This window comes from Spathaspora passalidarum (genome assembly GCF_000223485.1).
Source record: "Spathaspora passalidarum NRRL Y-27907 unplaced genomic scaffold SPAPAscaffold_1, whole genome shotgun sequence".
Classification (NCBI taxonomy): domain Eukaryota; kingdom Fungi; phylum Ascomycota; class Pichiomycetes; order Serinales; family Debaryomycetaceae; genus Spathaspora; species Spathaspora passalidarum.
This window is the reverse complement of record NW_006767425.1, coordinates 1,535,659-1,560,009: the sequence shown is the minus strand read 5'-3', so window position 1 is coordinate 1,560,009 and position 24,351 is coordinate 1,535,659. Positions and strand designations below refer to the sequence as shown.

Genomic DNA, 24,351 nt, shown 5'->3' with positions numbered 1-24,351 from the left:
GGAAAGATTCTGAAATTATTTTTGCATATCCAAGTCACATGACGACTAAAAATATAGAATTTGTGTAAAACAAGCGAAAAAATTTTTCAGAAAAAACGGGCGTGTGGTCTAGTGGTATGATTCTCGCTTTGGGCGACGACTTGGAAACAAGTTGATTTACTACAAGCATGCGAGAGGCCCTGGGTTCAATTCCCAGCTCGCCCCTTCTTTTTTTTTAAATTTTAATTCTTTATGTTTTACCCATCCTCAATGTTTTAATGAAGCAGTAAATGCCATTCACGAGTCTACGGAGCATTGGATTTTTTTTTCAATTCTTTTTAGTCTATCTATTTATTCTATACGACAAACACCTCAATCAATTTCCCAAAATCTAAACCATCACCACTATTAATATCAAAAATCTTAACCCCATCCAAATTGAAAATTCCCTTGGATATACCCATCAATTGTAATTCTGTCTCAAACGCTGTGTTCAGGTCAAGTGGGCCGATCCGGATATCATTGCCTAATATAACTACTCCCGAATTATTATTAACCTTTAAGGAATTGTATGTCGAGTACAAGTTTGATTTGTCATGGACAATGGCAGCATTGTGTGCTTTATTATCGTTATTCGACACACTATGAGTAGACGCATTCTTGTGATGAGGTGCTGAATTTGAGTAGATGACATTGAAGTTAATGGGGTTTTGTACTAATAACGACAAGTTCAATCTCGTAGATGCGTGATTTATTGCTTGAATCTTCCAAGTGATGACTTCACCCAATTTAATATTTAATTTCCCAATGAACGAGAGCTTCAATCCTGACAACGTAGAGTTGGCATTTGTAGACAAGCTAACCATGATTGAACCAGACAGGAAAGTTCGAGACTTCTGTAATTGGTGTTGCGGATTTTCTCTAGCTCCTGCGGTCTGGGCTCTTCGTAATAGGTTAGGCGTACTATTTGAAATTGTATTTGTCATTGCAATATTCGCACTACTATTATTGAGATTGGGTCCCTTGTACATGCTCTGAAGTAATGTGGGCTTCCTGATTGAGGTATTGAGTGGAGCATTTGGTTGTAGGTAAGTCTGGAGAGAGCTGCTTACCGACTTTAAGGTGCTATTAATTGGTGATGCAATTAACCCAAAATCTAAATATGGAGTCCATTCAGTATGTATGGTATTGCTAATATTGTAAAACTCTCCATTATGACGTTTCTGAACTTGGAGCATTAGAAATATATGAACTGGTTTTGAACTATGTACATTTTCCGCCAAGGGTTCATTGTTGGTTAGTTTATATGCAAGACTTATGGTATCTCTATATTTGAATCTGGTGGGCGGCATAAGGTCATTTCCAATGATTGGATCTATTGACCCAGACTTGAATTGAAGGTTCACGTCAACAAGGTTAAAATAATGGTCGTCCTCGTCTTCATTCCAAAATTTTAACAATTCGTCCGACGATTCAATGGTAAATGTAGTCAATAAGATATCATTTCTTCCGGCAGGTTTGGTTGATTTCAACTTAATGACGAGGGATATTGAAACAGGAACGCTTATGTAGCCACGAATGGAATTTTCAGGTTTATAAATATATGTATTATCCAGTTCATTCTCAATTGTGATATCAAAATCAGTAGTTGTATGCGATATTTCAATATCGCACAATGACTCGCTTAACTTGATAGGAAGAATCTTGTCTATAGAAGAAGTTGAGTAATCATGTAATGTATCAGCTTCGGTGTAGCTGCTATTATTTGATTTCTCCTCATTTTGATCTCCCTCAATTAACATACACGAAAGGAATAGACGGGGGTCATTCAACCTTTTTCTAGGATATTTCACAGGAATCTCAAACGACCAGACATAATACTGTTTATTGGAAGAACCTTTTCCAGAATACACGATATTGTCTAGCACTAGATCCACAATGCTAAATTTATGTCTCTGATCAACTGATTCCAAGTAATGCAATGGATCATGCGTGTCTACAACTTCCAGAGGAAGGATAGTCATAGCAAGAGACACTCTTTTCGGTGGAGGACGTGTTTCACCTTCGGCTGTAAGTACCACATATCCAGTTATTGATTCATCGAAAAACACAATCTTTCGAGGATCACTTGATTCGAGTTGGGAAATGACATCTTTCTCCAAGTCGAGCGGTTGGGATGGTAGTTTTACCTCGATGCTCATACGTGGTAATTCAATATTGTTGGGTTGTGGAATCTAGGACGGTTGTGGGTTTTTTATGTCAACGCGCCAGAGAATTTTCTACAGAGTCTTGCGCGGCTCGGCATGTCTATTTTAATAACCTATGTAAATACCACCATTACGTTCATCCAAAGTATCAGCTATATACTGTACTGCCTCAGACTTTGGATCCCATCCTAACTTCGCCGTACACTGGATGTTTTTTAAGTTTGGCAATCTCCCTTCGTTCAATGCCATTGCTAAATCCAAAGGATCTAATCTCGTCAGAGTCCCCAACATGCCACTGCTTTGGATATACAATGTGCGTAGTGGTCTTGGATAGGGTAAATATTGGAGATACTCTTCATCAAAAAATGACGAGGATACATAGTCAACCGATATTTCCAATACTCTTAAATCTGGGCAATATATGAACACTTGATCAAGAGAGTTCTTTTGGAGACCTGGCATTGGGTACTGCACTTTTAAGGTACGAAGATTGCGGCCGATTCTATACAATATTTGTCGTAATCCCAAGTCCGAAATCACTGGACAATGCGAAAACTCCAATTCGGTAATCAGTTCTGGGAATTTACTTTCATATAAGAAATCATCATTCAATCCACCGGAAATACGCAAGAATTTCAAATTGGGTGGCCAGTTTATTGACTCGTACAGACCTATTTCAATCAGGGACCTTGGAAAGGATAAATGGGTTAGTTTGTCTAAATTTCGAATGGAATGGAATAGTTCTTCCAATTTTAATGTTTCTGAAACCAATCTCAAGTCCAATATTCGTAAATTTAAGCAATTCTTCAATGCAATTAGTGGCCCCAATCCAAAACTGGTTTGAGGAGCCACAAACGTTTCTAGCGATTTGGCTGTCCGCTTCAATAGTTTCGCCACGTAGGCATTCTTTCCCGTTTGGATGATATACGAAAGATCCAAACTATGAATATAGTCTCCTAGTGCCTTATTATTACCAATTGTTTCAACAAAATTGAAAAAATTGGAAGCTTTTAATTTAGGATGTCGATAAATCATCGGGAGAATAATCATATAAAATAACTTGCAAACCCTCATATATCGCGGACGAAGCTTCCCCCAGGCCTGGAGGATTTCAAATATATATACAAATATCTCTGTAGGTAGCTTCATAAGGTCTTGATTAACCTCTAAACTACTTTCTACCAAATGGGTATACTCTGGATTATGGCCATGCAAGGCACACTGCAATACATCCACTTTCTCAAACTTACTCCAGGGCCAAATTTTCCCTTGTATCTTCACTTGATCCGTAAGTACATACGTTGAGTTGACGATATTTACATTATTCTTGAATCTTTGAGTGTTTGATGATTCCAAATCATCGCCAGATTCTTCCTCATCTGAGTTGGCTAAGTAATTGTTTGATTTATACACATATCGTTTATAAGGAGCACGAGCCTTCTTAGGACGTCTTTTATTGGCCATGTTATGTTGATTATGTTTGTAGTTGTTACCAGTAGGGTTCTCATAATCCCTTACTTGCTGGTGGGGTAATATTTATACAAGCAAGTTTTTGCGAAGTAAAAAAAATTGACAGATCGCGCAAGAGAGTGGAGGAATTGCTAAACAGTGACTGCAAAAAAAAAAACAACATTCAAATAATATACACTAATAATTAGTTATCGTAGAGTGACACTGGAGAAACATTGAACCTTCTAAATGAAGAAGACGTAGCCGGCATAGGTGCATTACTAGTCATTGTTGCAACGAGTGGCGGACACAATGCTGGTTTTATCGAAGGCGATCCCAGTCTTTTCTGCACCTGGGGTCTATTTAAAATTGAAGCTATCTTAGAAACTCCATTAAAGTTTCTTTCCTCAGGTGAATTTAAATGAAACTGTTTCATTCCTGGAAATTCAGTTCCAGTGAAAGGTGGTGTTACCGCCACTGGTGAGTTATTGACAGGAACTCTTCGTCTTCGAATCACTTTCACAGGTTCAACATTTCTCTCCTTCTTCTTCTTTGATGACCTTATACTCAGAAAAAACACCGATGTTGTACCAAATACAATTACCATACCCAAATATAACGGTTTCAATAATACCCATCTTAATATCATTTGCGGTACAAATACTGTAGTTTTAAGAGTTGTAATTGTAGCACGCACTGGCATTTTAAAGCAAATCCAAACCATTACTTCCTTTATATAACGAAATGGATTATAATACAATTCCAAAAACCAAGCAAATATTCCCAGAAGCACATATTTGTTCACCACTTCCCAAATTACCATCTTCACAAGCAAATACAGTTTAGATTGTAATTGATATGTGACATAGGGGTAGATTATTTCGTCCATAATCAATCTATAAACCCTTCCTGGATGAATTAACAAGTCAAACAATGATATTTCATGCAATACCTTAAGCTTACCATCTAGTCTCACGCTGTTATTTATATATTTTTTTGGTTCAGATTTAGGAGGAGATATTTTGATTGCAAGACCTTTTTTGGATAGATTACCTTCATGTGCACCTCCAGGGTCCTCCTCGACAATTGTTTTCAAAGGAGGTTGCATTTTTGCAACTGCAGTGGCAACAAAATGACGATTAGCTTTCTTAGGCACAAGTTGTTGTTGTAGTTGTTGTTTTGTCAGAACTCGTTTAGGCATGGTTGGTTGTTTCAGTTGCATAACAGGACTGGCAGGACCGACAATGGGCGAAGAACTGGCTGAGGATAGTGGCGATGAACCAACTGAACCAGAATTTATACTCAATGGAAATGGTGTAAAGGAATCACTGGGAAATTTCTTTATAATCTGTTGCAAATTCAGGAGATCAGCCTTTAATTGATCAAATTCTTTATTATACAACTGGATATTCTCCGCTAATATTTGATTAGTTGGGTTTGGTAAGAAATAGTCCTTTAATTCTAAGTACCATTTTCTTGATTGACGTGGGTGATGTTGTTGAATATACAAATCACCCTCATTGAGGGATGAATTTTGGAGAATGTCGGTAAACGTCAAGAATATCCTGAAAATAGACCAAAATTGCAAAAGGGCAATATTGACGTTGTTAAACACCATTTTCTTCCTAACCTTATCAATGATAGTATAGTTTCTTGTCCATATTAAAAGAATGGATCCGAACATTGAAGATAAAAGACAAGATACCAATGCAATCATTTCAAAGGTGTTGATTTTTCTAATTAGCAAGATTTGCTTGGTCATATCTTGGTCTTCACTACTATCCAATAATTCCTGAACCAATGCTCGTTTGGTTTTGCGTAACGTCTTGAGCCAGTTAAATGGCCACTCAACAGCATATCGTACTACCCAACTTATCAATAGCACCGTTAAAAGATCAATTATGAAGTTACCAATTTGTTCATTAGTAGTGGTGTTGGTTGTGGTGGTGGTAGGGAATAATATTGATGTCAAAGTTGGCAACAAAATTATTGTATAGGTAAAGGTTTTGTATAACTTGTCATGCAGATAGGGTTTTATATAGTCATCTGGAGGTTGGACTAGTTGACGTATTCTACCAGATGTGATTGGAGATGATTGTTGTGATGATGGCAATGATGACGTTGTTGTTGTTGTTGATGTTGTTGTTGCTGGTGTTGATTCTATGTGTTGTGGTGATGGTGGCTTGGTTGTCTCAAGTTTTGTTTGTGTATGGTTTTGATTTTGGAGTTGTGTCTGAGGGGTATCTTGAGCAGGTAATACCGGTTGCATCCTAGGCTGCGATCGGGGTTGGTGTACCTTAGTAGCTGTTGTAGTCAATGACATTGTTCTTCTATCGTTAACCAAGACAAACGTGACGCTTTCTACACAAGCAGCCTTTTTCAGATGGGAAGATTTACTGGCAACCAGATTTGTAGTGCGATAAACTTCCATTTAATTATAATTTTCACTTAATACTGCGGCAATGCCATGTAATACTATATATTTAATCAAAAAAAACCAAGAAGGGGGAAATATAAACAAATGAACGGCTAGTCCAAGTAAAAGGTAAAAATAATAGTAACTGCAAAATACACAAAATAAACTTCTTGAGTGCATTGTTTAATTTTTTTCTTTCTTCGCTTTCGATCTTCGGTGATTTTTTTCTACGCTTTGTTAGCAACTGCTGCCCCATTTTGCAGTTGCATGGGTTCGCATGACAACACAAAACAATGATCTAAAATCATAACGAACTAAACGCTCCAAGCTCCATATATAAATCATGCCACTTTCCTCCAACTCTAACTAGTGATTTAATAGTTTATTGACCCTTGTTTGGGACGGAAATGGCTAATTTACAACTAGGTCACCAGTGGATATGTGTTACCTAAATCATGCGTACTAGAGTTGCGTGTCTGCTTATTTTTAGAGACGCGATTTGAGACTTTGTAATAATAATAATAATAACAATAACTATCACTGAGAAAGAAAAAAAAAAATAAAAATAAAAAATATGTGATAAGCGGAACAAACCACGTAGTAGTTTTCGGGTCTCGCCAAGACTTGCAGGAGTAGGTGATTGAATGGTGCCATGTGATAATCTCGCGGTAGATGATTGTTACACTTCCTTATGCTTAATGATGACATAGTATTCATGGAGACGCATCAGAATGTCAACGCTCTTCAAAAATAGTCCGATTCATGTGAAGAGTAAAGTTTAATGGTTAGGGGTCTGTGCATTATCGAACAGTATCGAACATGAATATTCGACCTAAATTGGAATTAACAAACTTTAATTGAAACTATAATTAAGGTTTAACACAATTTTAGACTATGAGACAAAGTATGGGTGGCTTTGCGTAAAATGTGCCTTGATGAGCCATGGGTTGTCTTGCCAAGGAACAAGGTGTCAACTGCACCTAAAGATTGATTGGATTGATGAATACAATAGCAAAATTCTAAAAGAATTCATGTGATAGTGTCACAAATAGAATATGATTTCATAAACACGGAAACAGCATTACGCTCGGCGTTTATTTTGTAATTCGAATGCCACTCACAGCATGTGAAAATTTTGTTCTAGCGGTATATGTTTCTCAATGTTATAATGAGTTCATAATTGAATAACCCCACAAAAGAACAAAGTAATTACGAGCCTCGTGTTTATTCATATTTTGTGGCAGCTCACAGATGGTTTGAAGGACTATATGTTTCAGTCTTTGTCAATAATTCGCAAAATGTTTTATTTTAGTGAGGTTCTTGATATCTTTCACATTCTGCTTAACTTCCCACTAAAGTCTAATTCATGTGAAATAGAAAATCCTAATCGTCACTACATTTCGTGGTTGCAATGTTGCATCTCCGAACCTGCATACAAACCGTGTTGATAAATGCGCCCAATTAAGAAAAATTCCTTTATCTTATCGTTTCACCTGATCCCTGTACAGCTCTACTTCATTTGCATCCGCATATCTCTAGCCCTCAAAGCATAATTTACACTTCAGGCTTGGTTTTAACTGCAAATTACACGATACCTATCTAAGAAAAGCCCGATAGCCTTGAGTTTCAACCGTCTTGCTTTTGAATCAATTGCCATCCAAAACTTCACAATCCTGGTTTTATACAGAAATATTTTGCTGCAAGAAGAATCATGGTGTTAGTTCAAGATCTATTACATCCAGATCCATTAACTGAAAGATCTAGACATAAGTTAAAAAGATTAGTACAAGCACCAAATACATTTTTCATTGACGTGAAATGTCCAGGATGTCGCAATATTAATACTATATTCAGTCATGCACAAACCGTCATCACTTGCGACGATTGCTCTTCCGTTGTTGCTACGCCATCGGGTGGGAAATGCCACTTGACTGAAGGGGCTTCATTTAGAAGAAAATAGAGCGGTTAGGGCATTTGCTCCCAACGGCTTTATAAGATTCTTCAATGTTGCATCTGACATTTTATCGTTACCGTTAACCGTCACTATATAGGCAAACGTATTTAGTATACCTTTAGTTAAGAGAAAGATATATATATATATACCAGATTTTCAGATGTAATCAGCTATGTGATTTAAACAAAGAACCAATATACCTTAATACAAGAACCTTACCTAGTCTATTTACAAGCTATTTATATACTGTACATTACTTCCCTTCATATTTGTCAGGGTTAACGTCAAACTTTTTCCCACCGGTTCTATACTTTTGTGTCAGTTCCAATTTCTGCACTGCTGCTTCTATGGCATCTGAATCACGTTCAAATTGTTCAATTGCAACTCCAGTTTTCTTTTTCGAGGATTTTCTATGTTGCTCCTTTAAGAATTTCTTACGGTTGACTTTATACAACAAATCCAATTTCTCACGAACTTCATCAGAAACTATGTTTCTGACTTGTACTCCCTTTTTGGCTAATGCCCACAAGTCACCTTCTTGAGATTTTCTAGCATCATGGTATGCTTGCTTACCCAAACTCTTTGGAACATTCCAAGTTTCAATTTTCCCACTAGAAGCACACACTGACATCTTCACATTACTTTTTAACTTATTTGGACTTTCAATAATACGAGCCCAATGATTAACGTTATTAAAGTCTTGTTTATCATTAAATTTACGATCTTTTTCAATTTTTTCAATAGTAGCAGGGTCGTTTGGACTTCTATGGGCAATCAAATATGAATAAGAACCATCCTCGGTGTTACGGCCACCAGGTCTACCACCACCTTGCAATCTCTTTAATGTTCCTCGGTCAGCATGACCAATTCCATCGTCGGCACGTTTATCCCAAGATGTAGCCAATAACTTACCCTTTTTTAATTCCATGGTGTATTTCGGTCTTTCAACAACCTTGGAAAAAGAACAAAAGCTAAATCTGTGACTATGGTTAGGAATAGAGTAGTACTTTGGGTGTCCCATTTGCAAGGGACACTTTTGATGATGAGGACAAGGAGCAAGAATACTCAAGTGATAGTCCATTTTTTCTTCCTTAGCTTCAGTTTGAGTGTTAGGATCAATAACTTCCACATCATCTTCATCTTCAAACTTTAATTCTTCTTCAGTTACTTCTCCAAACTTTTCATCCAATTCCTTAGCTAATTCCTGTCCCTCTTCCAATAATTCTTGGTCCTCCTTTTCCCATTTGGCCAATAGCTCTTTCTCATATTCAATATCTGCTTTAGTTATCAACTCGTCGTCTTTCTTAACTCGTTGAGGTTTGACGGAAGAACCATGGATATAAGGACGAGGAATCTTACCATTTTCATTAGGATAGCCTTCCGGTCTAATCATGATTTGTCGAGCACGCGCAATGGTTTCAAACCCAACGGCATTACCTCTTTCTACAAGGACGATATGTCCGTTAGGAGCAAGAACTCGTAAAAGCATACGGATATTAGCATCAACATCATTAGGGAAACTAAATTCACGCGATAAAAGTGAACTGCTGACTATAATAAGGTCATACTGTTTCGAGACTGGAATGGTATTTTTAAGTTTGGTTCGGATATTGAGCTTGGTGGAATCTACTGGGCCCTTGTATTCTTCGAGAACGAATTCTTCAGACTCGATTTCAGGTTCGTTGGTTTCTGTTGGTTCTTCTGGTTCCGCAGCTGACTCTTCACTTGCAGAAACATTTTCATTTGGTTGCCTTGACAAGATAATCTTTGCACGTTTCTTCATCTCCCCGTTATTTCTTCCCACAATATAAGCATCTTTTGTTTCAGGTATCCAATCTGGCCCCATGATTTCATTCAAGGCAACCATGCCTGCAGCAGGTCCATACCCCACTGAAAGGACCCTTTGCGGGTTGAATTTTTCTTCACCAACTCTCTTCTGTAATTCCAACAACACCTGTCTTGCATGTGCGTAATCTTGAAGGAAGAAAGCACTGATGTGAGCATCTGCATCCAAGGAACTGACTGGAGCTCGTTGGATCGAATTCTTTTGCATATCCTTATATATACTAGTAACACGTTCTCTGAGTTTATTAGGAACCACATGCCCCAAAATATTATTGTTGATAACCTTGGAGATTTCCTTAGGCAATCGGGTAACTCTATGGTCCACTCTTCCTTCAAGAGTCAGATCATGCAATCTTGCCTCATCAGAATTCGTTCCTTTGATCAACGATCCATCCAGATTACGAAAGTGGGAAGGCTTGTCATCTATGATATCAGAGCGTGTAACGGTTTTGGTATTATGTATGGTTTCTCCACTGTGTGCTGAATAACCTTGTCTTGATTTGATCAAGTTGTCGTTTGTGGTAGAGCGAGTTTCCTTGGTGAAGAAATCAAAGTTGGACTCATTTAACTTGGGAGTGGAATAGAAGCACCTCCCCTGTCTGATTAGACGGGCGGTGATATTGCCTCGAGCTATCGATCGACTGCACAACATCTGATTGTTTCTATAAGTTGACAGCCTTTCTTTGCTGCATCGTGAAAATTTAAATTGGCTCCAAAAAAAATCAGACAAAGGAACGTCCGTGCGGCTCGTCCCGATTTGGACAGAAAAGTAAAATCGACTTGGTCGAATGAAAGCAAGTGAAAAAAAAAAATGCGTTGGAGAGCCGAAACAGTATCAATACCACCATAAGCAAACATGTTTGGTAGAGCCTTTCGTTTTGGGATTCCTGTTTTATCAGCAGGAGCAGTAATAGCAACAAGCAACAATGGAATAGTGCACAATGATTCAAAAAAGCGTAACTTTTACGAAGACGAAAGAGACGTTGTCAATATCCCAGGAACTGTGACTCCAGCTCCAGCATCAGAAATTGCAGCACTTGGAAGCAATAGAATCATCGACGGTATTTCCGTCCGTTCCACTGGTACCACAGAGCAAATATTTAAATCAGTAAGAGAGTTCACCGAGTCCACTGCCGATTCGATTCAACTGTGGTTAAATTCAAGCTACACCAAATACAATGCCACCGAAAGAGCAGTCGCTGATACCGTTAGTGGGTTGCACAATAGATCAGAAGATCTCTTACCTAATTCCATATATATTGTCATTGCCTTTTTAGCCGGGACAATTGCTGCCCGTCCAAGAGGTGTTCTTGCCAGAGTCACATTTCCAACCATATTCGGACTTGGGGCATTCAAATACTTTTTACCACGCACATTTGACAACAGCATGCAATTCTTGTGGCAAGTTGAACAAAATAAAGTTCCAGCATTGGCCAAACAACAAGAAGCTACTTACAACTCAGCAGTTGGACTTGTGCACTCTATAGAAGAAACTACCGAAAACAGTAAGAAGTCGATCGAAGCACGCACTGCCGCTTTAAGAAAATCTATTGCTGATATTACTGGGTTAAATATCGACGAGGAAGTTTCCAAAAAGTAAGATTCTGTATATTGATATAGCTTAACAAAAAGATATCATATAGCCTAAACTGTGTAGTTTCCGACTAAGCCCGAATTGCCGGGGCCTGGCTGCGAAATTTTACTAGAATTTTTTTGTAGTTAAAATTTTCTCAAAATTATACATTTGAGCGGTTAATTTAAGTACTTGATTTATCCCGAGAGTCCCCTAATATATTGTCCAGGTTATGCCTAGAGCTGTATGAATTGCAACAATGTCTACCGAAAGATCAAACTTATCAAGACTAGGTAGACCGCCAACAGCGTTTCAACGAGTTCTAGACAAAGTTGCCGTTTCTGTTTTCCCAAACTTGGCAAATTCAACGACAACAAACACTACTACAACAACTACAACCATGAACTCCCAAAGAGACACTGATCACATTAACCACAAATCAAAAGTTAGAATAACTTCTTACAAATTATTCAAAAAGATTGGTCGGCTTATCAAATATGAAAACAAAATTAAAGGAATAGAACAAGAGTTGGCCAACGACTTACTAAACTGGGCAAACAATATTCCCAACATGGACAATCAACAGTTAATAAGAGACTTTTCCCAATTGGTTCTACTTCAAGCGAGATCAACCATTCAAATGAATGAATCATTGGATAGAACTAAGTTAAGTCTTTCATTTGTTCACGAGCGGGAAAAGAAAAGGGACGAGTTACTCAATTCCAAATTCAAATTGGAGAAACAATTGAGAGATGCACAAGCTAGATTTGGTCCAAAAGCTTCAACATCAATCTTGATTAGCGAAAAGTTGGAAGAAGTTGAACTGGCGCTACAAACAGTCCAAGCACAATATGACAGTTGCATTTCTACCGATTTAAGAGAAACAATTGCCGACTTTGCCTATTCATTGTATTCTGTTTCAAAAAAGTTATCTGATGCATCAGAAGAATTTGCAACAAGTTTAGAACAGGAATCGGTGGGGGTTTTGGAAAGAGTATCACCAACAAAGTACTCAAAACCAGGTAAAAGAAGTGATTCGAAATTCTCAGTCAATGGACACGAGAACTCTTATGAAATGAGTACACCACAATCCCTTGGTTATGAAGAGAAAAGAGGCCCTTCTTACAACCCTTATAATGAAGGCCAGCTGTCCCAGAATCACCAACCACTTAAACCTCCCCAGCTGAATCAAGCCCAGCGTCTTCATTCTTTTGAAAAGCAGAATATAATTTCACGCCAAAATCTGGATCCATCTCAATCACGCCAATATCTGTCGCAACAAACAAAATCTGTCCATCATGATAATATTATTGGAGGATCGTTGTTTCCAAGAGAATTACCAGAAGAATTTAACGACCATTGGGGTAATAATTGACCAACCTGAACATATTATAATTCTATATAATTCTATAAATATTCAAAAAAAAATTCTATTTCTTCTTATGTACATGAATTTAATTATGATTATTGCCATCTTTAAAAAACTTTTTACCAATTTCATATGATGAAATCATTATGGCACAAGCAGGCGCAATCTTCATTACTCGAGGACCAAACCCAGCATACAACGCACCAATTCCTTCTCTTCTATAAATATTAATCAAGAATTTAAACATGTTTCTGTTGTAACCACCCGGTTTCTGACCTTCTTCGAATGTAATTTGTAATCTTGTTTTCCCAACATCAAATGGATTAGTAAAGAATGCAGCCACCGTACCAGAAATTGATCCTGAAAAGAATGAAGTTGCAAATACTTTCCAGTCATTAGTACCCCTACTATTGTCAAAATCCGCATTTAAAGCATGTCCGATACGACTCTTGAATAATTCATAACACGACCAGTATATCCCTGAAAATGGCACATCTCTCCACAATGTGATTTGCAATCCCTTGAATAAGGTACCAGCTCCATTTTGCCGTACGAGAGAAAACAGGTCCTTCAATAAATTATTCAACACTTTTGACGAGGTTTTCAGATCGGATGGGATGGATTGTAATCGAGTTTTTATTAATTCTGCAGGGGCAATAAATGTGGCTGACATTATTCTGGCAAACGCGCCACAAAGCAATGGATTTAACGGATGGTTTGAAATTGGGGAATGATCACGGATATACTCGTATCCGGTAAAGTAGATGATATTGGATGGAATAGCCATGAACAATGTAAGCGAAAGACCACGCCAAAGTGTCCCTACACCTTCATTCTTAGCTACACATGCAAACCCTTGAAACGTAGATGTTATTCGAGAACAATTCTCTGCTTTGCAATATCTGTTATGCATCCAAAAGAGTTCAGGAGTAGCTTCTGCAGCTTTAGCCATTGCGGAAGGGGATGCCATGTGTTTCACCAAGGTATTTCTGCCGGTAGCTGGAACACTTTCCACCTTAAGCGAATTGTGGCAACATGTATCCTGCGGTAAGATCTCTTGTTGTTGGATTCTGATTCTAATCACATCAAATGGTGTGACTACCAATGAGGTTATGAGTGAACCCAGACATGCACTTATCATTCGTTGAGTTATTGATATATCATTTTCTGGTATGGCAACTTTTGGCTTTGCAACAAACTTTTCGCCAAACTTAAGATCGTGCTCCTCCATGGAACCTGCTGCCAACTCTGATGACAATGACATCTTGATTTTGTTTTTCAAACACGTAGTGATTTGTTAGAACTATGAACGGAAGATGTTATCTTTCATATGACTTATATTGACGTATTTGATCCCGATGACACACAAGGACTTTGGTCTAAGGCAAAAGAGCCGCAAGCAAAAAGAAAAATTCGGAACTTTGATGGATACGGAATTATATGCAGGAACCCGATCATTTTTTACTCCGAGATTCGGAAGTTACACCGAACAGAGTAATAGGAAGCGAAGCTAAACATCTAATGATATATTATGTCTATTTATACATATATTAATATTCAACTATTGTATCGCTACACGAGTAAACGTTTATATGCCCGTCTTGGTTATAGTTGGTAGCAACAAGCATTCTATGAGGATGGAAAATAGTGTTGGACAAGTAACTTGATGTCCTATTAGAAAGATATTTATCATGAGGATTTCTCAATGTAGTTAATAAATCACCAGAAGTTGACCAAATATTAACGGATTTAGACCCAGTGGTGATAATTGGCGCGTGTTCATGTACATCCATACATCTCAATGATCTATCAGGAGTGGAATATGACATTACAGGATCATTTAATCGAATATCCCAAAGATTAACATACCCATCAGCAGATGCACTTACTAATTCACGGAATCCACCTCTTTGCATATGTACATTTCTAATTGATCCCGCTCCAGTATATCTTGATTGCTGCTGCTGCTGTTGTTGTTGTGGTGTACTTCCTCCAGAAGCAGATGTTGCTCTCCATGTTTTAACCATCGATTCACGAGAGTCCAATCTTCGATCATATACCCGGAGACTTCCATCATCAAATCCAGCAATGAATATATTACCAGCAACTTGATCAGAGGTCAATGAAGTAATTGAAGATGATGATCTTGCGGGAATATCAACAAGACATAACTCACGAGGAGCATCCCAAATTCTAATAATTTTCACATCACCACTAACTAGCAATGATCCTCGTGATTGTTGCCATTCAGAAATCAAACCAGAACTTTTAGATGTTAATAACAAATCAGTTAATGCTCTCCAACCCGCAATCAACTCAACCTTTTTATCTTCATCTGCTTCCAAATCATCTGAAGCTTGTCCATAGCCAAATCTTTCATAATTATGGAAATTCTTATAAATCTTAATAACACCATCAGAAGAACCAGTCAATAGTAAAGGCAAATCATCTTCATTCAAAAACTTAATATCAGTAATTTTTGTTCCAAATGGGTTCCCGTTAGAGAATTTCTTCACTATTTGATTCTGCTCCCAATCCCAAACTGAAATATTATCCTTTTCATCACTTGCAACCAAAATCTTTTCAAATTGGGTGAATTTTATACATTTAGGTTGAGATTTGTTATTCAACACGGAGATATTCTTATTCCAATCACCTCTAACTGCCATTTCTTTCTGTGGTTGAGTCATTTGAATAATTGATTCATTTCTATTTCTTCTCCATAATCTCTTGACATAATCTTTTGATCCCGGTTCATCAATTTCATTTTTCGACATTTGTGGTTCTTGGAAATATTCGCAACTGTATTCAAAGAATCCTGATTCATGTGGTAATTGAGGATTTTCACTAAGATCACGGGGTTTAAACATCGGAGTTTTAGGTTTATACTCGTTACCGTAAGTTGTTTGAACTGGACCGGAATTCAAGATCCTTGTAAATGATTTTATTTCACTATCGTCATTGATCTGGAAAGTTTTAAAAAGTTTTGACACAGATAATCCTTTAAGTTTAGAACTAATAGAACTGGCATCTGAATTATCATGGTCATGCTCTAGTTTACTTGTAGATGCGGCCCTTGTAGTTAACGAAGTTCCATCAATTAATAAATTGTTTTTACGAGGTGTGACAGTGGCTCCACTTGATACTTGTCTTCTATCACCCAATGGACGATTCATGATTGGTTTAATTGGTTTGAAACTCTCACTGATATTAATTGTAGATTTACTCAACAAATAATCTTGCATTTCCTTAACCACAGAAGCCAATTCACTTTTATTTAATTTAACCATAACCGAATCAATTAATATTTCAGCCAATTGTTTAACTTCACAATGTGGGTCCTCTGACAAGATTAATAATGCCTTCCAAATAGAACTAAATATTGATCCATATGCCGGAGAACGTTTTCTAAATTCGTTCAAGGAATTTGGATTATCAATTAAAACAATTTCTTCTTCTAATTGATTGAATGCCACAACCAAGAAAAACTTGGAATAAGTATGAATAAACTTATTGATGAAAAATATCAACTCTTTTCTAACCATGGAAGAACCGTCACCTAAAAGACTGAGTATAGCATTTGCAAGTTTCAAATCTTGTTGTCTAATTTCATCTTTTCTTAAATCGGATCCATTACTTGCTTGCTGTTGTTGTCTTTGCTGCTGTTGATTATGGAGTGGATCAGAAAGATAAGTAGTGATTGCAACTATAATTGAAGTTCTAACTTCCGGGATGGGATCGTTAATCAACGTCAATAACCTATTAATATATCCATCCTTGTATACAATCCATTTCCCGTCAGGATATCTATTCCAAAGTTGTGATAACAATAAACCACACCATTGTCTCAATAAAGGATTTTCACTGTTTTGAATAAACTTCAAACAATTATTAATAATTTCCACTGAGAAACATAATCTTTGTCCATTCTTGAAATCTTTAATAAACAAAGTCAATATGAAGGCACTCATTGCTTTATGATCATCATTGATTAACATGGTACCTGAAGCACTTCCACTAAAGCTGCCGGGAGCTCCAGGTGCACCGATTTGATTCAATGGGTTTGAATTTAATATCAAATAGAAATAATTGTATCCCTTGTCTTTACACAACTCTTGTTGTGTGCTCTTATAATCGATTGCCATAATACGAGCCCAAATAAAAATTAGAACCGGTTTTAATTCTTGTGCTGGACTTTGTAATAATTTTAAAACATATGGGAAAATTCCAATAGACAAGGATAAATATACTGCCCATGGTCCTAAATCTAAGAATTTTGATAATAAAATTAATGCTCTTAACCGATGTACTTGTGATAATAATACTTGAAGAACGATGGGTAACTGTTCAGGTGGTTCTTTGGTTGATGGACCAGCATATTTTAACCAAATTTCAAAAGCGGTTAACTGTTGCTCAAAGAAAGTTGAGTGTTGGTAATTTCCTAAATTCTGTTGCGGCTGCCCTTGTCCGGTTGGTGCTGCTGTGCCATTCAAGTGAGTTGATCCTAACGAGGTATTGGCTGGAGTGGTGTCAATTGAAGGTTGCCTGCTGGTAACTGGGTTGACTGATGATCCACCTTCCTGGTTCTTCAATAATTGTGACAATACTTGATCTATAGCCAAGTCCCAAGAATTCCACATGGTGTGAAATCTAACAGCTTCTGGTAACGGAGGATCACTTATAGGATTACAATTTAAATGAGGCATTATTCTCTTGGCAAGCAAGAAATTTCTAAATAATGCAGCCACCATGAGATCTTGTCTAAACAATCTTTTGAAGATTGGTCTTGATAATGAAGTCCATGCAATTGTATCAGTAATTGCTGTAAATATCCAATTCAATTCCCCTAAGGGTGTTCTTCTATCAGTCAATTTCCCTGGAATTATCACATTTCCTATTGAATCCTTGGGCAATAAATCATAATAATTTTTCTTTAAAGGACTTTGCATAATGAACCATTTTATACTGATATCTATTGGGCAGGTTAAGCAGCAAGTAAATAAATCAGCTGGTAAATCGGGAGTCATTGGAAGTAGTTCATTGCTTTTACAAGCAGCCAACTGTATGCAATCTAAATATGCTGATGTAGGTGAAGGTGCACTTGTATCGTGATTTCCATCATTATCATCATCTATTCGCTTTTGAACAAACTTTTTGAAATTATGCACAATATTACCAGCACTATTACAATCGTAGACAAATAGCACAGGTGCTCCTAGCCATGTTTGTAAATCGTATAAGGAGATAGGAATATACTGTGTATAACCTCTGTTGAAGACCCATATTTCACCACTGGCAGTAGGTTGAGGTACTCCATGACCGTTATAATGGAATAGTATTCTTTCATCCTTGGCATTTCTTCTTAATGTATTACAAAATCTTTTGACATCTTCTACGCATGGATCTAAGGATTGCTTATATCTTGTTCTTAATGATAATGTTTCATATTGAGATTGTAGGTTTTTTCCAATGTTTTCAATTGCCTTTTTGGTATCGGTGAAAGTGGAAGGGTCACACCAAGCTTCGTATTTTGCGCATGGATAAGTTTTCATGATATCAGGTGGGTCAACACCTAAGTTTAAACACAATACTAAAACAGCACTTATAGTTTTCTGTCTTTCTTTCATGACTTTCCAATCAGATATTGGTTGATAATTCTTGTAATATTTAGAAGTTCTCTTCATCTCCTGTGTTATTGGATTACCATTAGTGTTTTGTCTCTTATCGTCGAAGTAAATGTAAAATGTGTTTGCAAGTAGGTTTAAAAAGTTCTCTGAGTTATAGTCTTCATCAAAACCATGTCTCATTTTATCATTCAATTGTTGTGGAGGTCGAGGACCAAAATATACCGGTTGATTAGACATTGTGTATTGCAGATGAGTAGGTGAAACTGCGCCAATAGGGGTTTGTTGGGTTGAATAGTAGTAGATATCTATAATAAAATGCAAAAGGAGCTTTATTCAAGAAATTTATAGATTGGTTTGAAGTTAGCTGGTAGTGTGACAGTCCCGAATGATTTAGATTAGGTTTGGTACAATATGTGATGATATTTCTAATAAGTAGATAATAATGTAAAGCCACTGGTTTTTTCCACTGGTTAATTAAAAGTCACCAAATAAAAATGAGATTTGACGAAAGTCACGTGAGTGCTGCCAAATTAAATTAATCGATAGATAACGGGGTACAGCACTAGCTGCTTATGCTAATAACATAACTATTTTATTAATGGGATGATACAATATATGAGTATCACTTTACCAAGTTATAGCCTTCAAGAAAGTTAACTGGTAGGGTAAATATTAGATTTGAATACAAGTAAACTTACCTCTATAGGTGAGAATCACACCCAAAATACTGTACAACTTCTTCAAGCAAAAGAAAATAATGCCAAAGAAAATACCCGAGAAAGGTTATATTTATATTAATCATTAATAAACCTACCAGGAATGTTAGACCAGCAATTGTTGTGATTGTGATTGTGGTTGTGGTTGTTTGTAGTGGTGGTGTTGTCTCTTCCTGCATAAGGCAGATTTTATTTTTGTAAACCAAAGAACTGATAAGAGAAAAATAAGGAACGTGAAAAAAAAAAAAAATAATAAAAAATATGCTTACTCTAAGTTGCATTACGAATAATATACACACTTGCCTTGATTATCTCTATAGCAAAGTAACTAACATTGACGGTGCAACCAGTTTAGAACTAGTAGTTCTATTGTATTGACGGTTTTCCAATCTAAAACAAAGTAAATCTCTTTGTTTCTCTTCTTGATCTCTTCTAATTTCCGTTTTGCCACCACTTGCTTTTTTTAGGGGATCATTTTTTTGTAGTATTTAGCGGGGTGGATAAGAAGGGAGGCGGAAGGTGTAACTAACTCGAGCAATCTTTTTAGTCCTTTTCTACTTTTTATCTCCCTCTTTTTATTAGATCCAATACAATTTAACCACAATTCTTAATAATGTATCCCCATTATATGGAAATACCACCTATCAGATCCCAGACTGGATCTGCCGTTCCCAGTTCCCCTACAAAACCTGCCCCCTGGCAACTCGTTCCAGCTACAAGTACTCCTATCCAGAATAATACTATGCTAGCTTCACCTTCTGCTATTTCCAAAGTATCAAATGAAAGAATTATTTCCTTTTCTAGTGGCCAAGAAGTGGATATCAAACGTGCTTCGAGCAATAACGAGAACAGAGCACCAAAGGTTACTAATTTGTATTTTTTGGAAAAGCATATGTCAAAGCAACATGCAAACATTTGTTATACTGCTTTGAGACAATTTGAAATTAAAGATACAAATTCTACTTTTGGAACCATTTTAAACAATATGTTGTTGATTCCTGGTCGTATGTATAAGTTGGTTGATGGTGACACTTTAGGGTTTATAATCAAGCAGCCTTCAACTAAGATTTCGGAGGTTATTGGTAAATTTCCAACTGATAATATGATTCCATTATCTGAATTTGAAAACCCTTCCATTGGTTTGTCTTTTAGAGTTCGCATCCATAGTAATGTTTTGAAGTTTGTTCCACTTGAGGAAAATAAAGTCGCTTCTAAATCACCCGAGCCGTACATTAACACCACTACTAGTTCTATTACTTGTAAGGAAGAGCCTATTGACTTTGAGTTCAACCATAGCCCAGTTTGTTATGGATCTGATCGTATTTCCAAGGAAACACTGGTTATTTCTCTTGACAGTGACAGCGACGGTTATGAACAAAAGGAAGATTACAACAAGGACCACGCTTCTGATCATGCTTCATACGATGAGAGTTCAGATAATGTCTCTGTTGTTTCAATGGTAATTGATAGTGATGAAGATGTGATTGAATTACCTGAATATACTGTTAATGCACCGGATGCTAATCAGGAACAAGGAAAAGAGAGCATTTTCTTACCAGAACCACTTTCTATTAAACCAAGATTAAAGGATTTGGAATCCGAAGGTGATAAAGATCCTGTAAGAGTAACTGCAAATAAAGTAGTAAAAGAAGATGTTACAACAAAGGAAGAAAACAATAGCGAACAAGATGATGATCAGATCGAAGAAGATGCTGAGGCTGATAAAGAAGAAGATCAAGTTGAAGAAGATGTCGAGGAAGAAAATGAAGTACAACACAAATCTGATAAAATGAATGTATTATTGGAAGAAATGGAAGAGTCCTATGTTGTATTTGATGGCAACCAATCTGAAAATGAAGATTGTGAAAAGGTTGAAACTAAAATAGCCAACGTCATTGTAGAAGGAGAAACTGTAGAGGATGAATACAAAGATGTTTATGATGAGACACAAAATGAGCAGGGCATTGATGATACCGAGGAAGAAGACGATGACGAAGATGTAGAAGAGGATAATGAACTGGATGAATTGGAAGAGGGTGCCAATCTGGAAATATCAGAAGACGATTATGAAACAGAAGAGCCTGAAGAAGAAGAAGAAGAAGATGATGATGATGGTGAGGATGAGGATGGTGAAAAACTTCCCCTGATTCCAAAGGTAGGAATTCTAGAAATTTTTGATGATGATGCTGAAGAAGAGGAAGAAGAAGACGACGACGAGGATGATGATGATGATGATGATGAAGAGGAAGAAGAAGTATATGAATATGATTTGTTAGAACAAGATGATCAAGGTGATGAAGATGAGTATGATTTATTAGAAGAAGAAGATTCTGAATCTGAAGATAATGGTGTTGATGATGAATCAGTAGTACTTCAAAATATTCAGATCTGTTTGACACAAGACATGATAAAATGTGATCAAGACTCAGAAAACTCAGAATCTAATGTAACATCATGTAACATTCCAACTGTATCATATACTCCTTCCTGTCATACAAGGAAAAGAAATCACCAGGAAATGGAAGAGAACAAGGATAAAGAACCAGTTGTAGAAGAACCTCCTACAAAGAAGAAGAGAAGCTCAGTTATCAAAACTATTGCCAAGGAGATTGGAAAAGGGTTGTTTTATGCTATTGCAACCATTACTGCGCTTGGTATTTACGGTCATTCTCTTGAGCGCCAAGATCAATCAGATTAGGAGTCGACCATTGGAAAGGTTATTTAAGGTTTGATACGGTTACGGTTCAGTTTGGTTTGTAAGGTCTTGTTTGTTTTCTCTATATATTTGTCGACACTTAGCCATATGTGTATAAATTTTTGTTTTTGAGTGATTCTTATCTCTTCTTTTATATATGTTAATGTTTCTTATTAATTACAAGCGTATATTTTTTATATGATAATACAAATTTATATTCAACAAAATGCTAATCAAGTCGTTGGATTTGCATTCTTTTTCCTATATTGCCTTTTCTTCTTGGGCTCAGGAACGACAGATGCAGACCCAGGAACAGTTTTACCTGCAATATTAGTATGCTGTTGATCAACAGGATTTGTGCCAGCTGCAGCTGCCACCGCCTGGGCTTGTTGTTGCTGTCTTTGTTGTTGTAATTTCTGTTTCTGCTGTCTCTGTTGTTGAATGGCGTGAAGTTCTCTTAATCTCTGGAAATAAACGGGGAATTTCTCTACTAATTGCTGTTGGATGTTCTTGGATTGTTGCAAAGCTTGCTGCTTCTGTTGTGGAGTCAATTGCTGTCTATTTGGTGTTATTCCAGTATTACCCATGATTGCAAACGCTTGAGCCTTTTGCTGCATTTGTTTGAACATTTGTTGCTCTTCAGGTGTTAAAGAATTGTGGAAAAGCTGTTGTTGTTGCTGTTGAAGTAATGACATTTGTCCTTGTCCTTGACTTGGAGCGCCCATTTGCTGTTGATGTTGCTGCTGTTGTTGTTGTTGTTGTTGAGGAACGGGAGTTGGTGGTGGTTGGTTGTTTCTCATTGATGGAGTGCTTGAAGATGATTGTACTTGAGAAGTGGAAGTTGAAGAAGCCATACCACCGTTAAATTGGGGCGATTGTAAACTTGCTTGCGCCTGCGCTTGTTGTGATTTTGCTTGTGCCTGGGCTTGTGCCGCCAATTGTTTCTTTGTTGGTTCCTTTTTAACTCTTTTGGCAGCTGGTTGAGGTCCTGGAGCTTGTGGTTGTTTGACTTGTTGAGATTCAGGTGCACCCATTGGAGCAGACATAGGGGTGGGCACCGGTGCAGCAGCAGCCGCCGCAGCAGCTGCTGCAATTGAGTCAGTTTGTTGAACAGCAGAAGCTTGAGCTTGGATCTTGGCTTCCTGTTGAAGCTTTTCTGCTTCCCTCTTCTTTCTGATTTCTTCAATCAATCTTAATCTCATAAACTGTCCTGTAGATCTACTGGTGTTCTGGGTGCTAGATAATGTTGATGGAATTGGAGCAGAAGAAGCAATATTAGACTTATCACTTTTCTTTCCCTTGCCATCAACTCCAGCCGATGCCTCTTTACTTCCTTGTTTACCTGAATTAGTCACTACTGGAGCAGCTGTGGCAATAGGTAAAGTTGATGAATGAACCATTACTAATTTCTTATCTTGTGGTTCATCAGAACGTTTGTGCCTATTCGACAACAACAACATAATCTCTTCATATTCGGAGGATTTATGTAATACCAATTCATCTTGATGGATTTTACGAGCTGGATAGCTACTTGCAGATCTGTGATTAAATGCTACCTTGTTATCATCCAAAACTTCGTCATACTCGATATGTGTAGATTCAGATTCAGGTTTGAGGTAATCATCACAAGCATATGGGTTTAAAGGAACAGATAAATCCAATTTTCTATTTGTCAAGGTCAATATTTCAGATTCCATTTGAAGTGATAAAGTGTCGGTGAATTTGGTCAAAGCGGAATCCGTGTGGTAAAGCAAGTCGTAATAAATTGAAAGTGGAGTAGGTTTAAGCAAGGTCCTATATGTTTTGGGTTTAGATACTATAGTAGTGACTGGCTTCGTATCCTTACTTGCATTAGCTGGTCTAGGCTGGGTTACTGTTGTTTTAACCATATGTCTATGGTCATACACTTGCAAAATAAGACAACCATCATAGGATTTAATTGAAAAGTCTTTGAGTAACTCACTCATTTCAACGGGAATCTCCTCTTTTAATACATGATGCATGAAATCCTTAATCATAGGTGAATCTTTAGGTATGATTTGGGAGTCTTGTGAATTATTAAATCTATAATGAGTTTCAAATATGTGTAGAATCAATGAAGCAGGGTTCCTGGCATATTTCTTTAGTATTTCTTCAGACGTTGAAGTAAAGTGGTAATGTTGAAGATCAATCTTTTGTTTGACTTGCTGCAGTTGCAGTTGTTGGAGTTGTGTATGTTGCAGTTGTTGTTGTTGTTGTTGTTGCAGCAGGTGTTGTTGAAGTTGTTGGAGCTGCTTTTGTTTTTGTAATTGTTGTTGCTGTTGTTGAAATTGTTGTTGTCTCATTAGTTGCTTTTTCGCTAGCTGCATTTGAGGATTGGTGGAATTGCTAGAAATAGCTGCTTGTTGAGATACAGATACCCCATTCCCGACACCAGAATTTAACATGTTCGAATTGTTCTTGATTTAGTAGCACTTTAATATAAATTCTGAGGTAAATTTAGTTAAACACACTGAAAAATATGCACCAAATGATTATGTAA

At 37.1% G+C, this 24,351-nt stretch overlaps 11 protein-coding genes across 11 annotated transcripts; 4 read left to right on the top strand and 7 right to left on the bottom strand. All coding sequences in view use genetic code 12, as the record gives it.

Moving 5' to 3' along the window:
- Nucleotides 1-335: 335 nt before the first annotated feature.
- Nucleotides 336-2,180, bottom strand: SPAPADRAFT_132432 (uncharacterized protein; the record flags this gene model as incomplete). Its single annotated transcript, XM_007372706.1, has 2 exons — nucleotides 336-898; nucleotides 944-2,180. 2 exons carry the CDS (start codon nucleotides 2,178-2,180, stop codon nucleotides 336-338), a joined length of 1,800 nt encoding a protein of 599 aa, XP_007372768.1.
- A 91-nt stretch (nucleotides 2,181-2,271) lies between these two features.
- Nucleotides 2,272-3,409, bottom strand: SPAPADRAFT_58581 (uncharacterized protein; the record flags this gene model as incomplete). Its single annotated transcript, XM_007372705.1, has 1 exon — nucleotides 2,272-3,409. The coding sequence occupies one exon, from the start codon at nucleotides 3,219-3,221 to the stop codon at nucleotides 2,292-2,294; it is 930 nt and encodes a 309-aa protein (XP_007372767.1).
- Nucleotides 3,410-3,787: 378 nt separating this feature from the next.
- Nucleotides 3,788-6,030, bottom strand: SPAPADRAFT_64490 (uncharacterized protein; the record flags this gene model as incomplete). The annotated part of the gene is made up of 1 exon (XM_007372704.1): nucleotides 3,788-6,030. One exon carries the CDS (start codon nucleotides 5,956-5,958, stop codon nucleotides 3,841-3,843), a length of 2,118 nt encoding a protein of 705 aa, XP_007372766.1.
- A 1,732-nt stretch (nucleotides 6,031-7,762) lies between these two features.
- On the top strand, nucleotides 7,763-8,011 carry RPS27A (40S ribosomal protein eS27; the record flags this gene model as incomplete). The annotated part of the gene is made up of 1 exon (XM_007372703.1): nucleotides 7,763-8,011. The coding sequence occupies one exon, from the start codon at nucleotides 7,763-7,765 to the stop codon at nucleotides 8,009-8,011; it is 249 nt and encodes an 82-aa protein (XP_007372765.1).
- Nucleotides 8,012-8,258: 247 nt separating this feature from the next.
- On the bottom strand, nucleotides 8,259-10,502 carry RSM22 (mitochondrial 37S ribosomal protein RSM22; the record flags this gene model as incomplete). The annotated part of the gene is made up of 1 exon (XM_007372702.1): nucleotides 8,259-10,502. One exon carries the CDS (start codon nucleotides 10,500-10,502, stop codon nucleotides 8,259-8,261), a length of 2,244 nt encoding a protein of 747 aa, XP_007372764.1.
- A 182-nt stretch (nucleotides 10,503-10,684) lies between these two features.
- Nucleotides 10,685-11,493, top strand: SPAPADRAFT_58578 (uncharacterized protein; the record flags this gene model as incomplete). The annotated part of the gene is made up of 1 exon (XM_007372701.1): nucleotides 10,685-11,493. One exon carries the CDS (start codon nucleotides 10,707-10,709, stop codon nucleotides 11,448-11,450), a length of 744 nt encoding a protein of 247 aa, XP_007372763.1.
- A 189-nt stretch (nucleotides 11,494-11,682) lies between these two features.
- Nucleotides 11,683-12,798, top strand: SPAPADRAFT_48352 (uncharacterized protein; the record flags this gene model as incomplete). The annotated part of the gene is made up of 1 exon (XM_007372700.1): nucleotides 11,683-12,798. One exon carries the CDS (start codon nucleotides 11,683-11,685, stop codon nucleotides 12,796-12,798), a length of 1,116 nt encoding a protein of 371 aa, XP_007372762.1.
- Nucleotide 12,799: 1 nt separating this feature from the next.
- Nucleotides 12,800-14,152, bottom strand: MTM1 (Mtm1p; the record flags this gene model as incomplete). The annotated part of the gene is made up of 1 exon (XM_007372699.1): nucleotides 12,800-14,152. One exon carries the CDS (start codon nucleotides 14,054-14,056, stop codon nucleotides 12,878-12,880), a length of 1,179 nt encoding a protein of 392 aa, XP_007372761.1.
- A 151-nt stretch (nucleotides 14,153-14,303) lies between these two features.
- Nucleotides 14,304-18,830, bottom strand: KOG1 (ubiquitin-binding TORC1 subunit; the record flags this gene model as incomplete). Its single annotated transcript, XM_007372698.1, has 1 exon — nucleotides 14,304-18,830. The coding sequence occupies one exon, from the start codon at nucleotides 18,654-18,656 to the stop codon at nucleotides 14,343-14,345; it is 4,314 nt and encodes a 1,437-aa protein (XP_007372760.1).
- A 1,659-nt stretch (nucleotides 18,831-20,489) lies between these two features.
- SPT20 (Spt20p) lies at nucleotides 20,490-24,256 on the bottom strand (the record flags this gene model as incomplete). The annotated part of the gene is made up of 2 exons (XM_007372696.1): nucleotides 20,490-24,103; nucleotides 24,212-24,256. The coding sequence occupies 2 exons, from the start codon at nucleotides 24,254-24,256 to the stop codon at nucleotides 22,064-22,066; spliced, it is 2,085 nt and encodes a 694-aa protein (XP_007372758.1).
- On the top strand, nucleotides 21,148-21,833 carry SPAPADRAFT_58574 (uncharacterized protein; the record flags this gene model as incomplete). Its single annotated transcript, XM_007372697.1, has 2 exons — nucleotides 21,148-21,264; nucleotides 21,291-21,833. The coding sequence occupies 2 exons, from the start codon at nucleotides 21,148-21,150 to the stop codon at nucleotides 21,831-21,833; spliced, it is 660 nt and encodes a 219-aa protein (XP_007372759.1).
- Nucleotides 24,257-24,351: the final 95 nt, after the last annotated feature.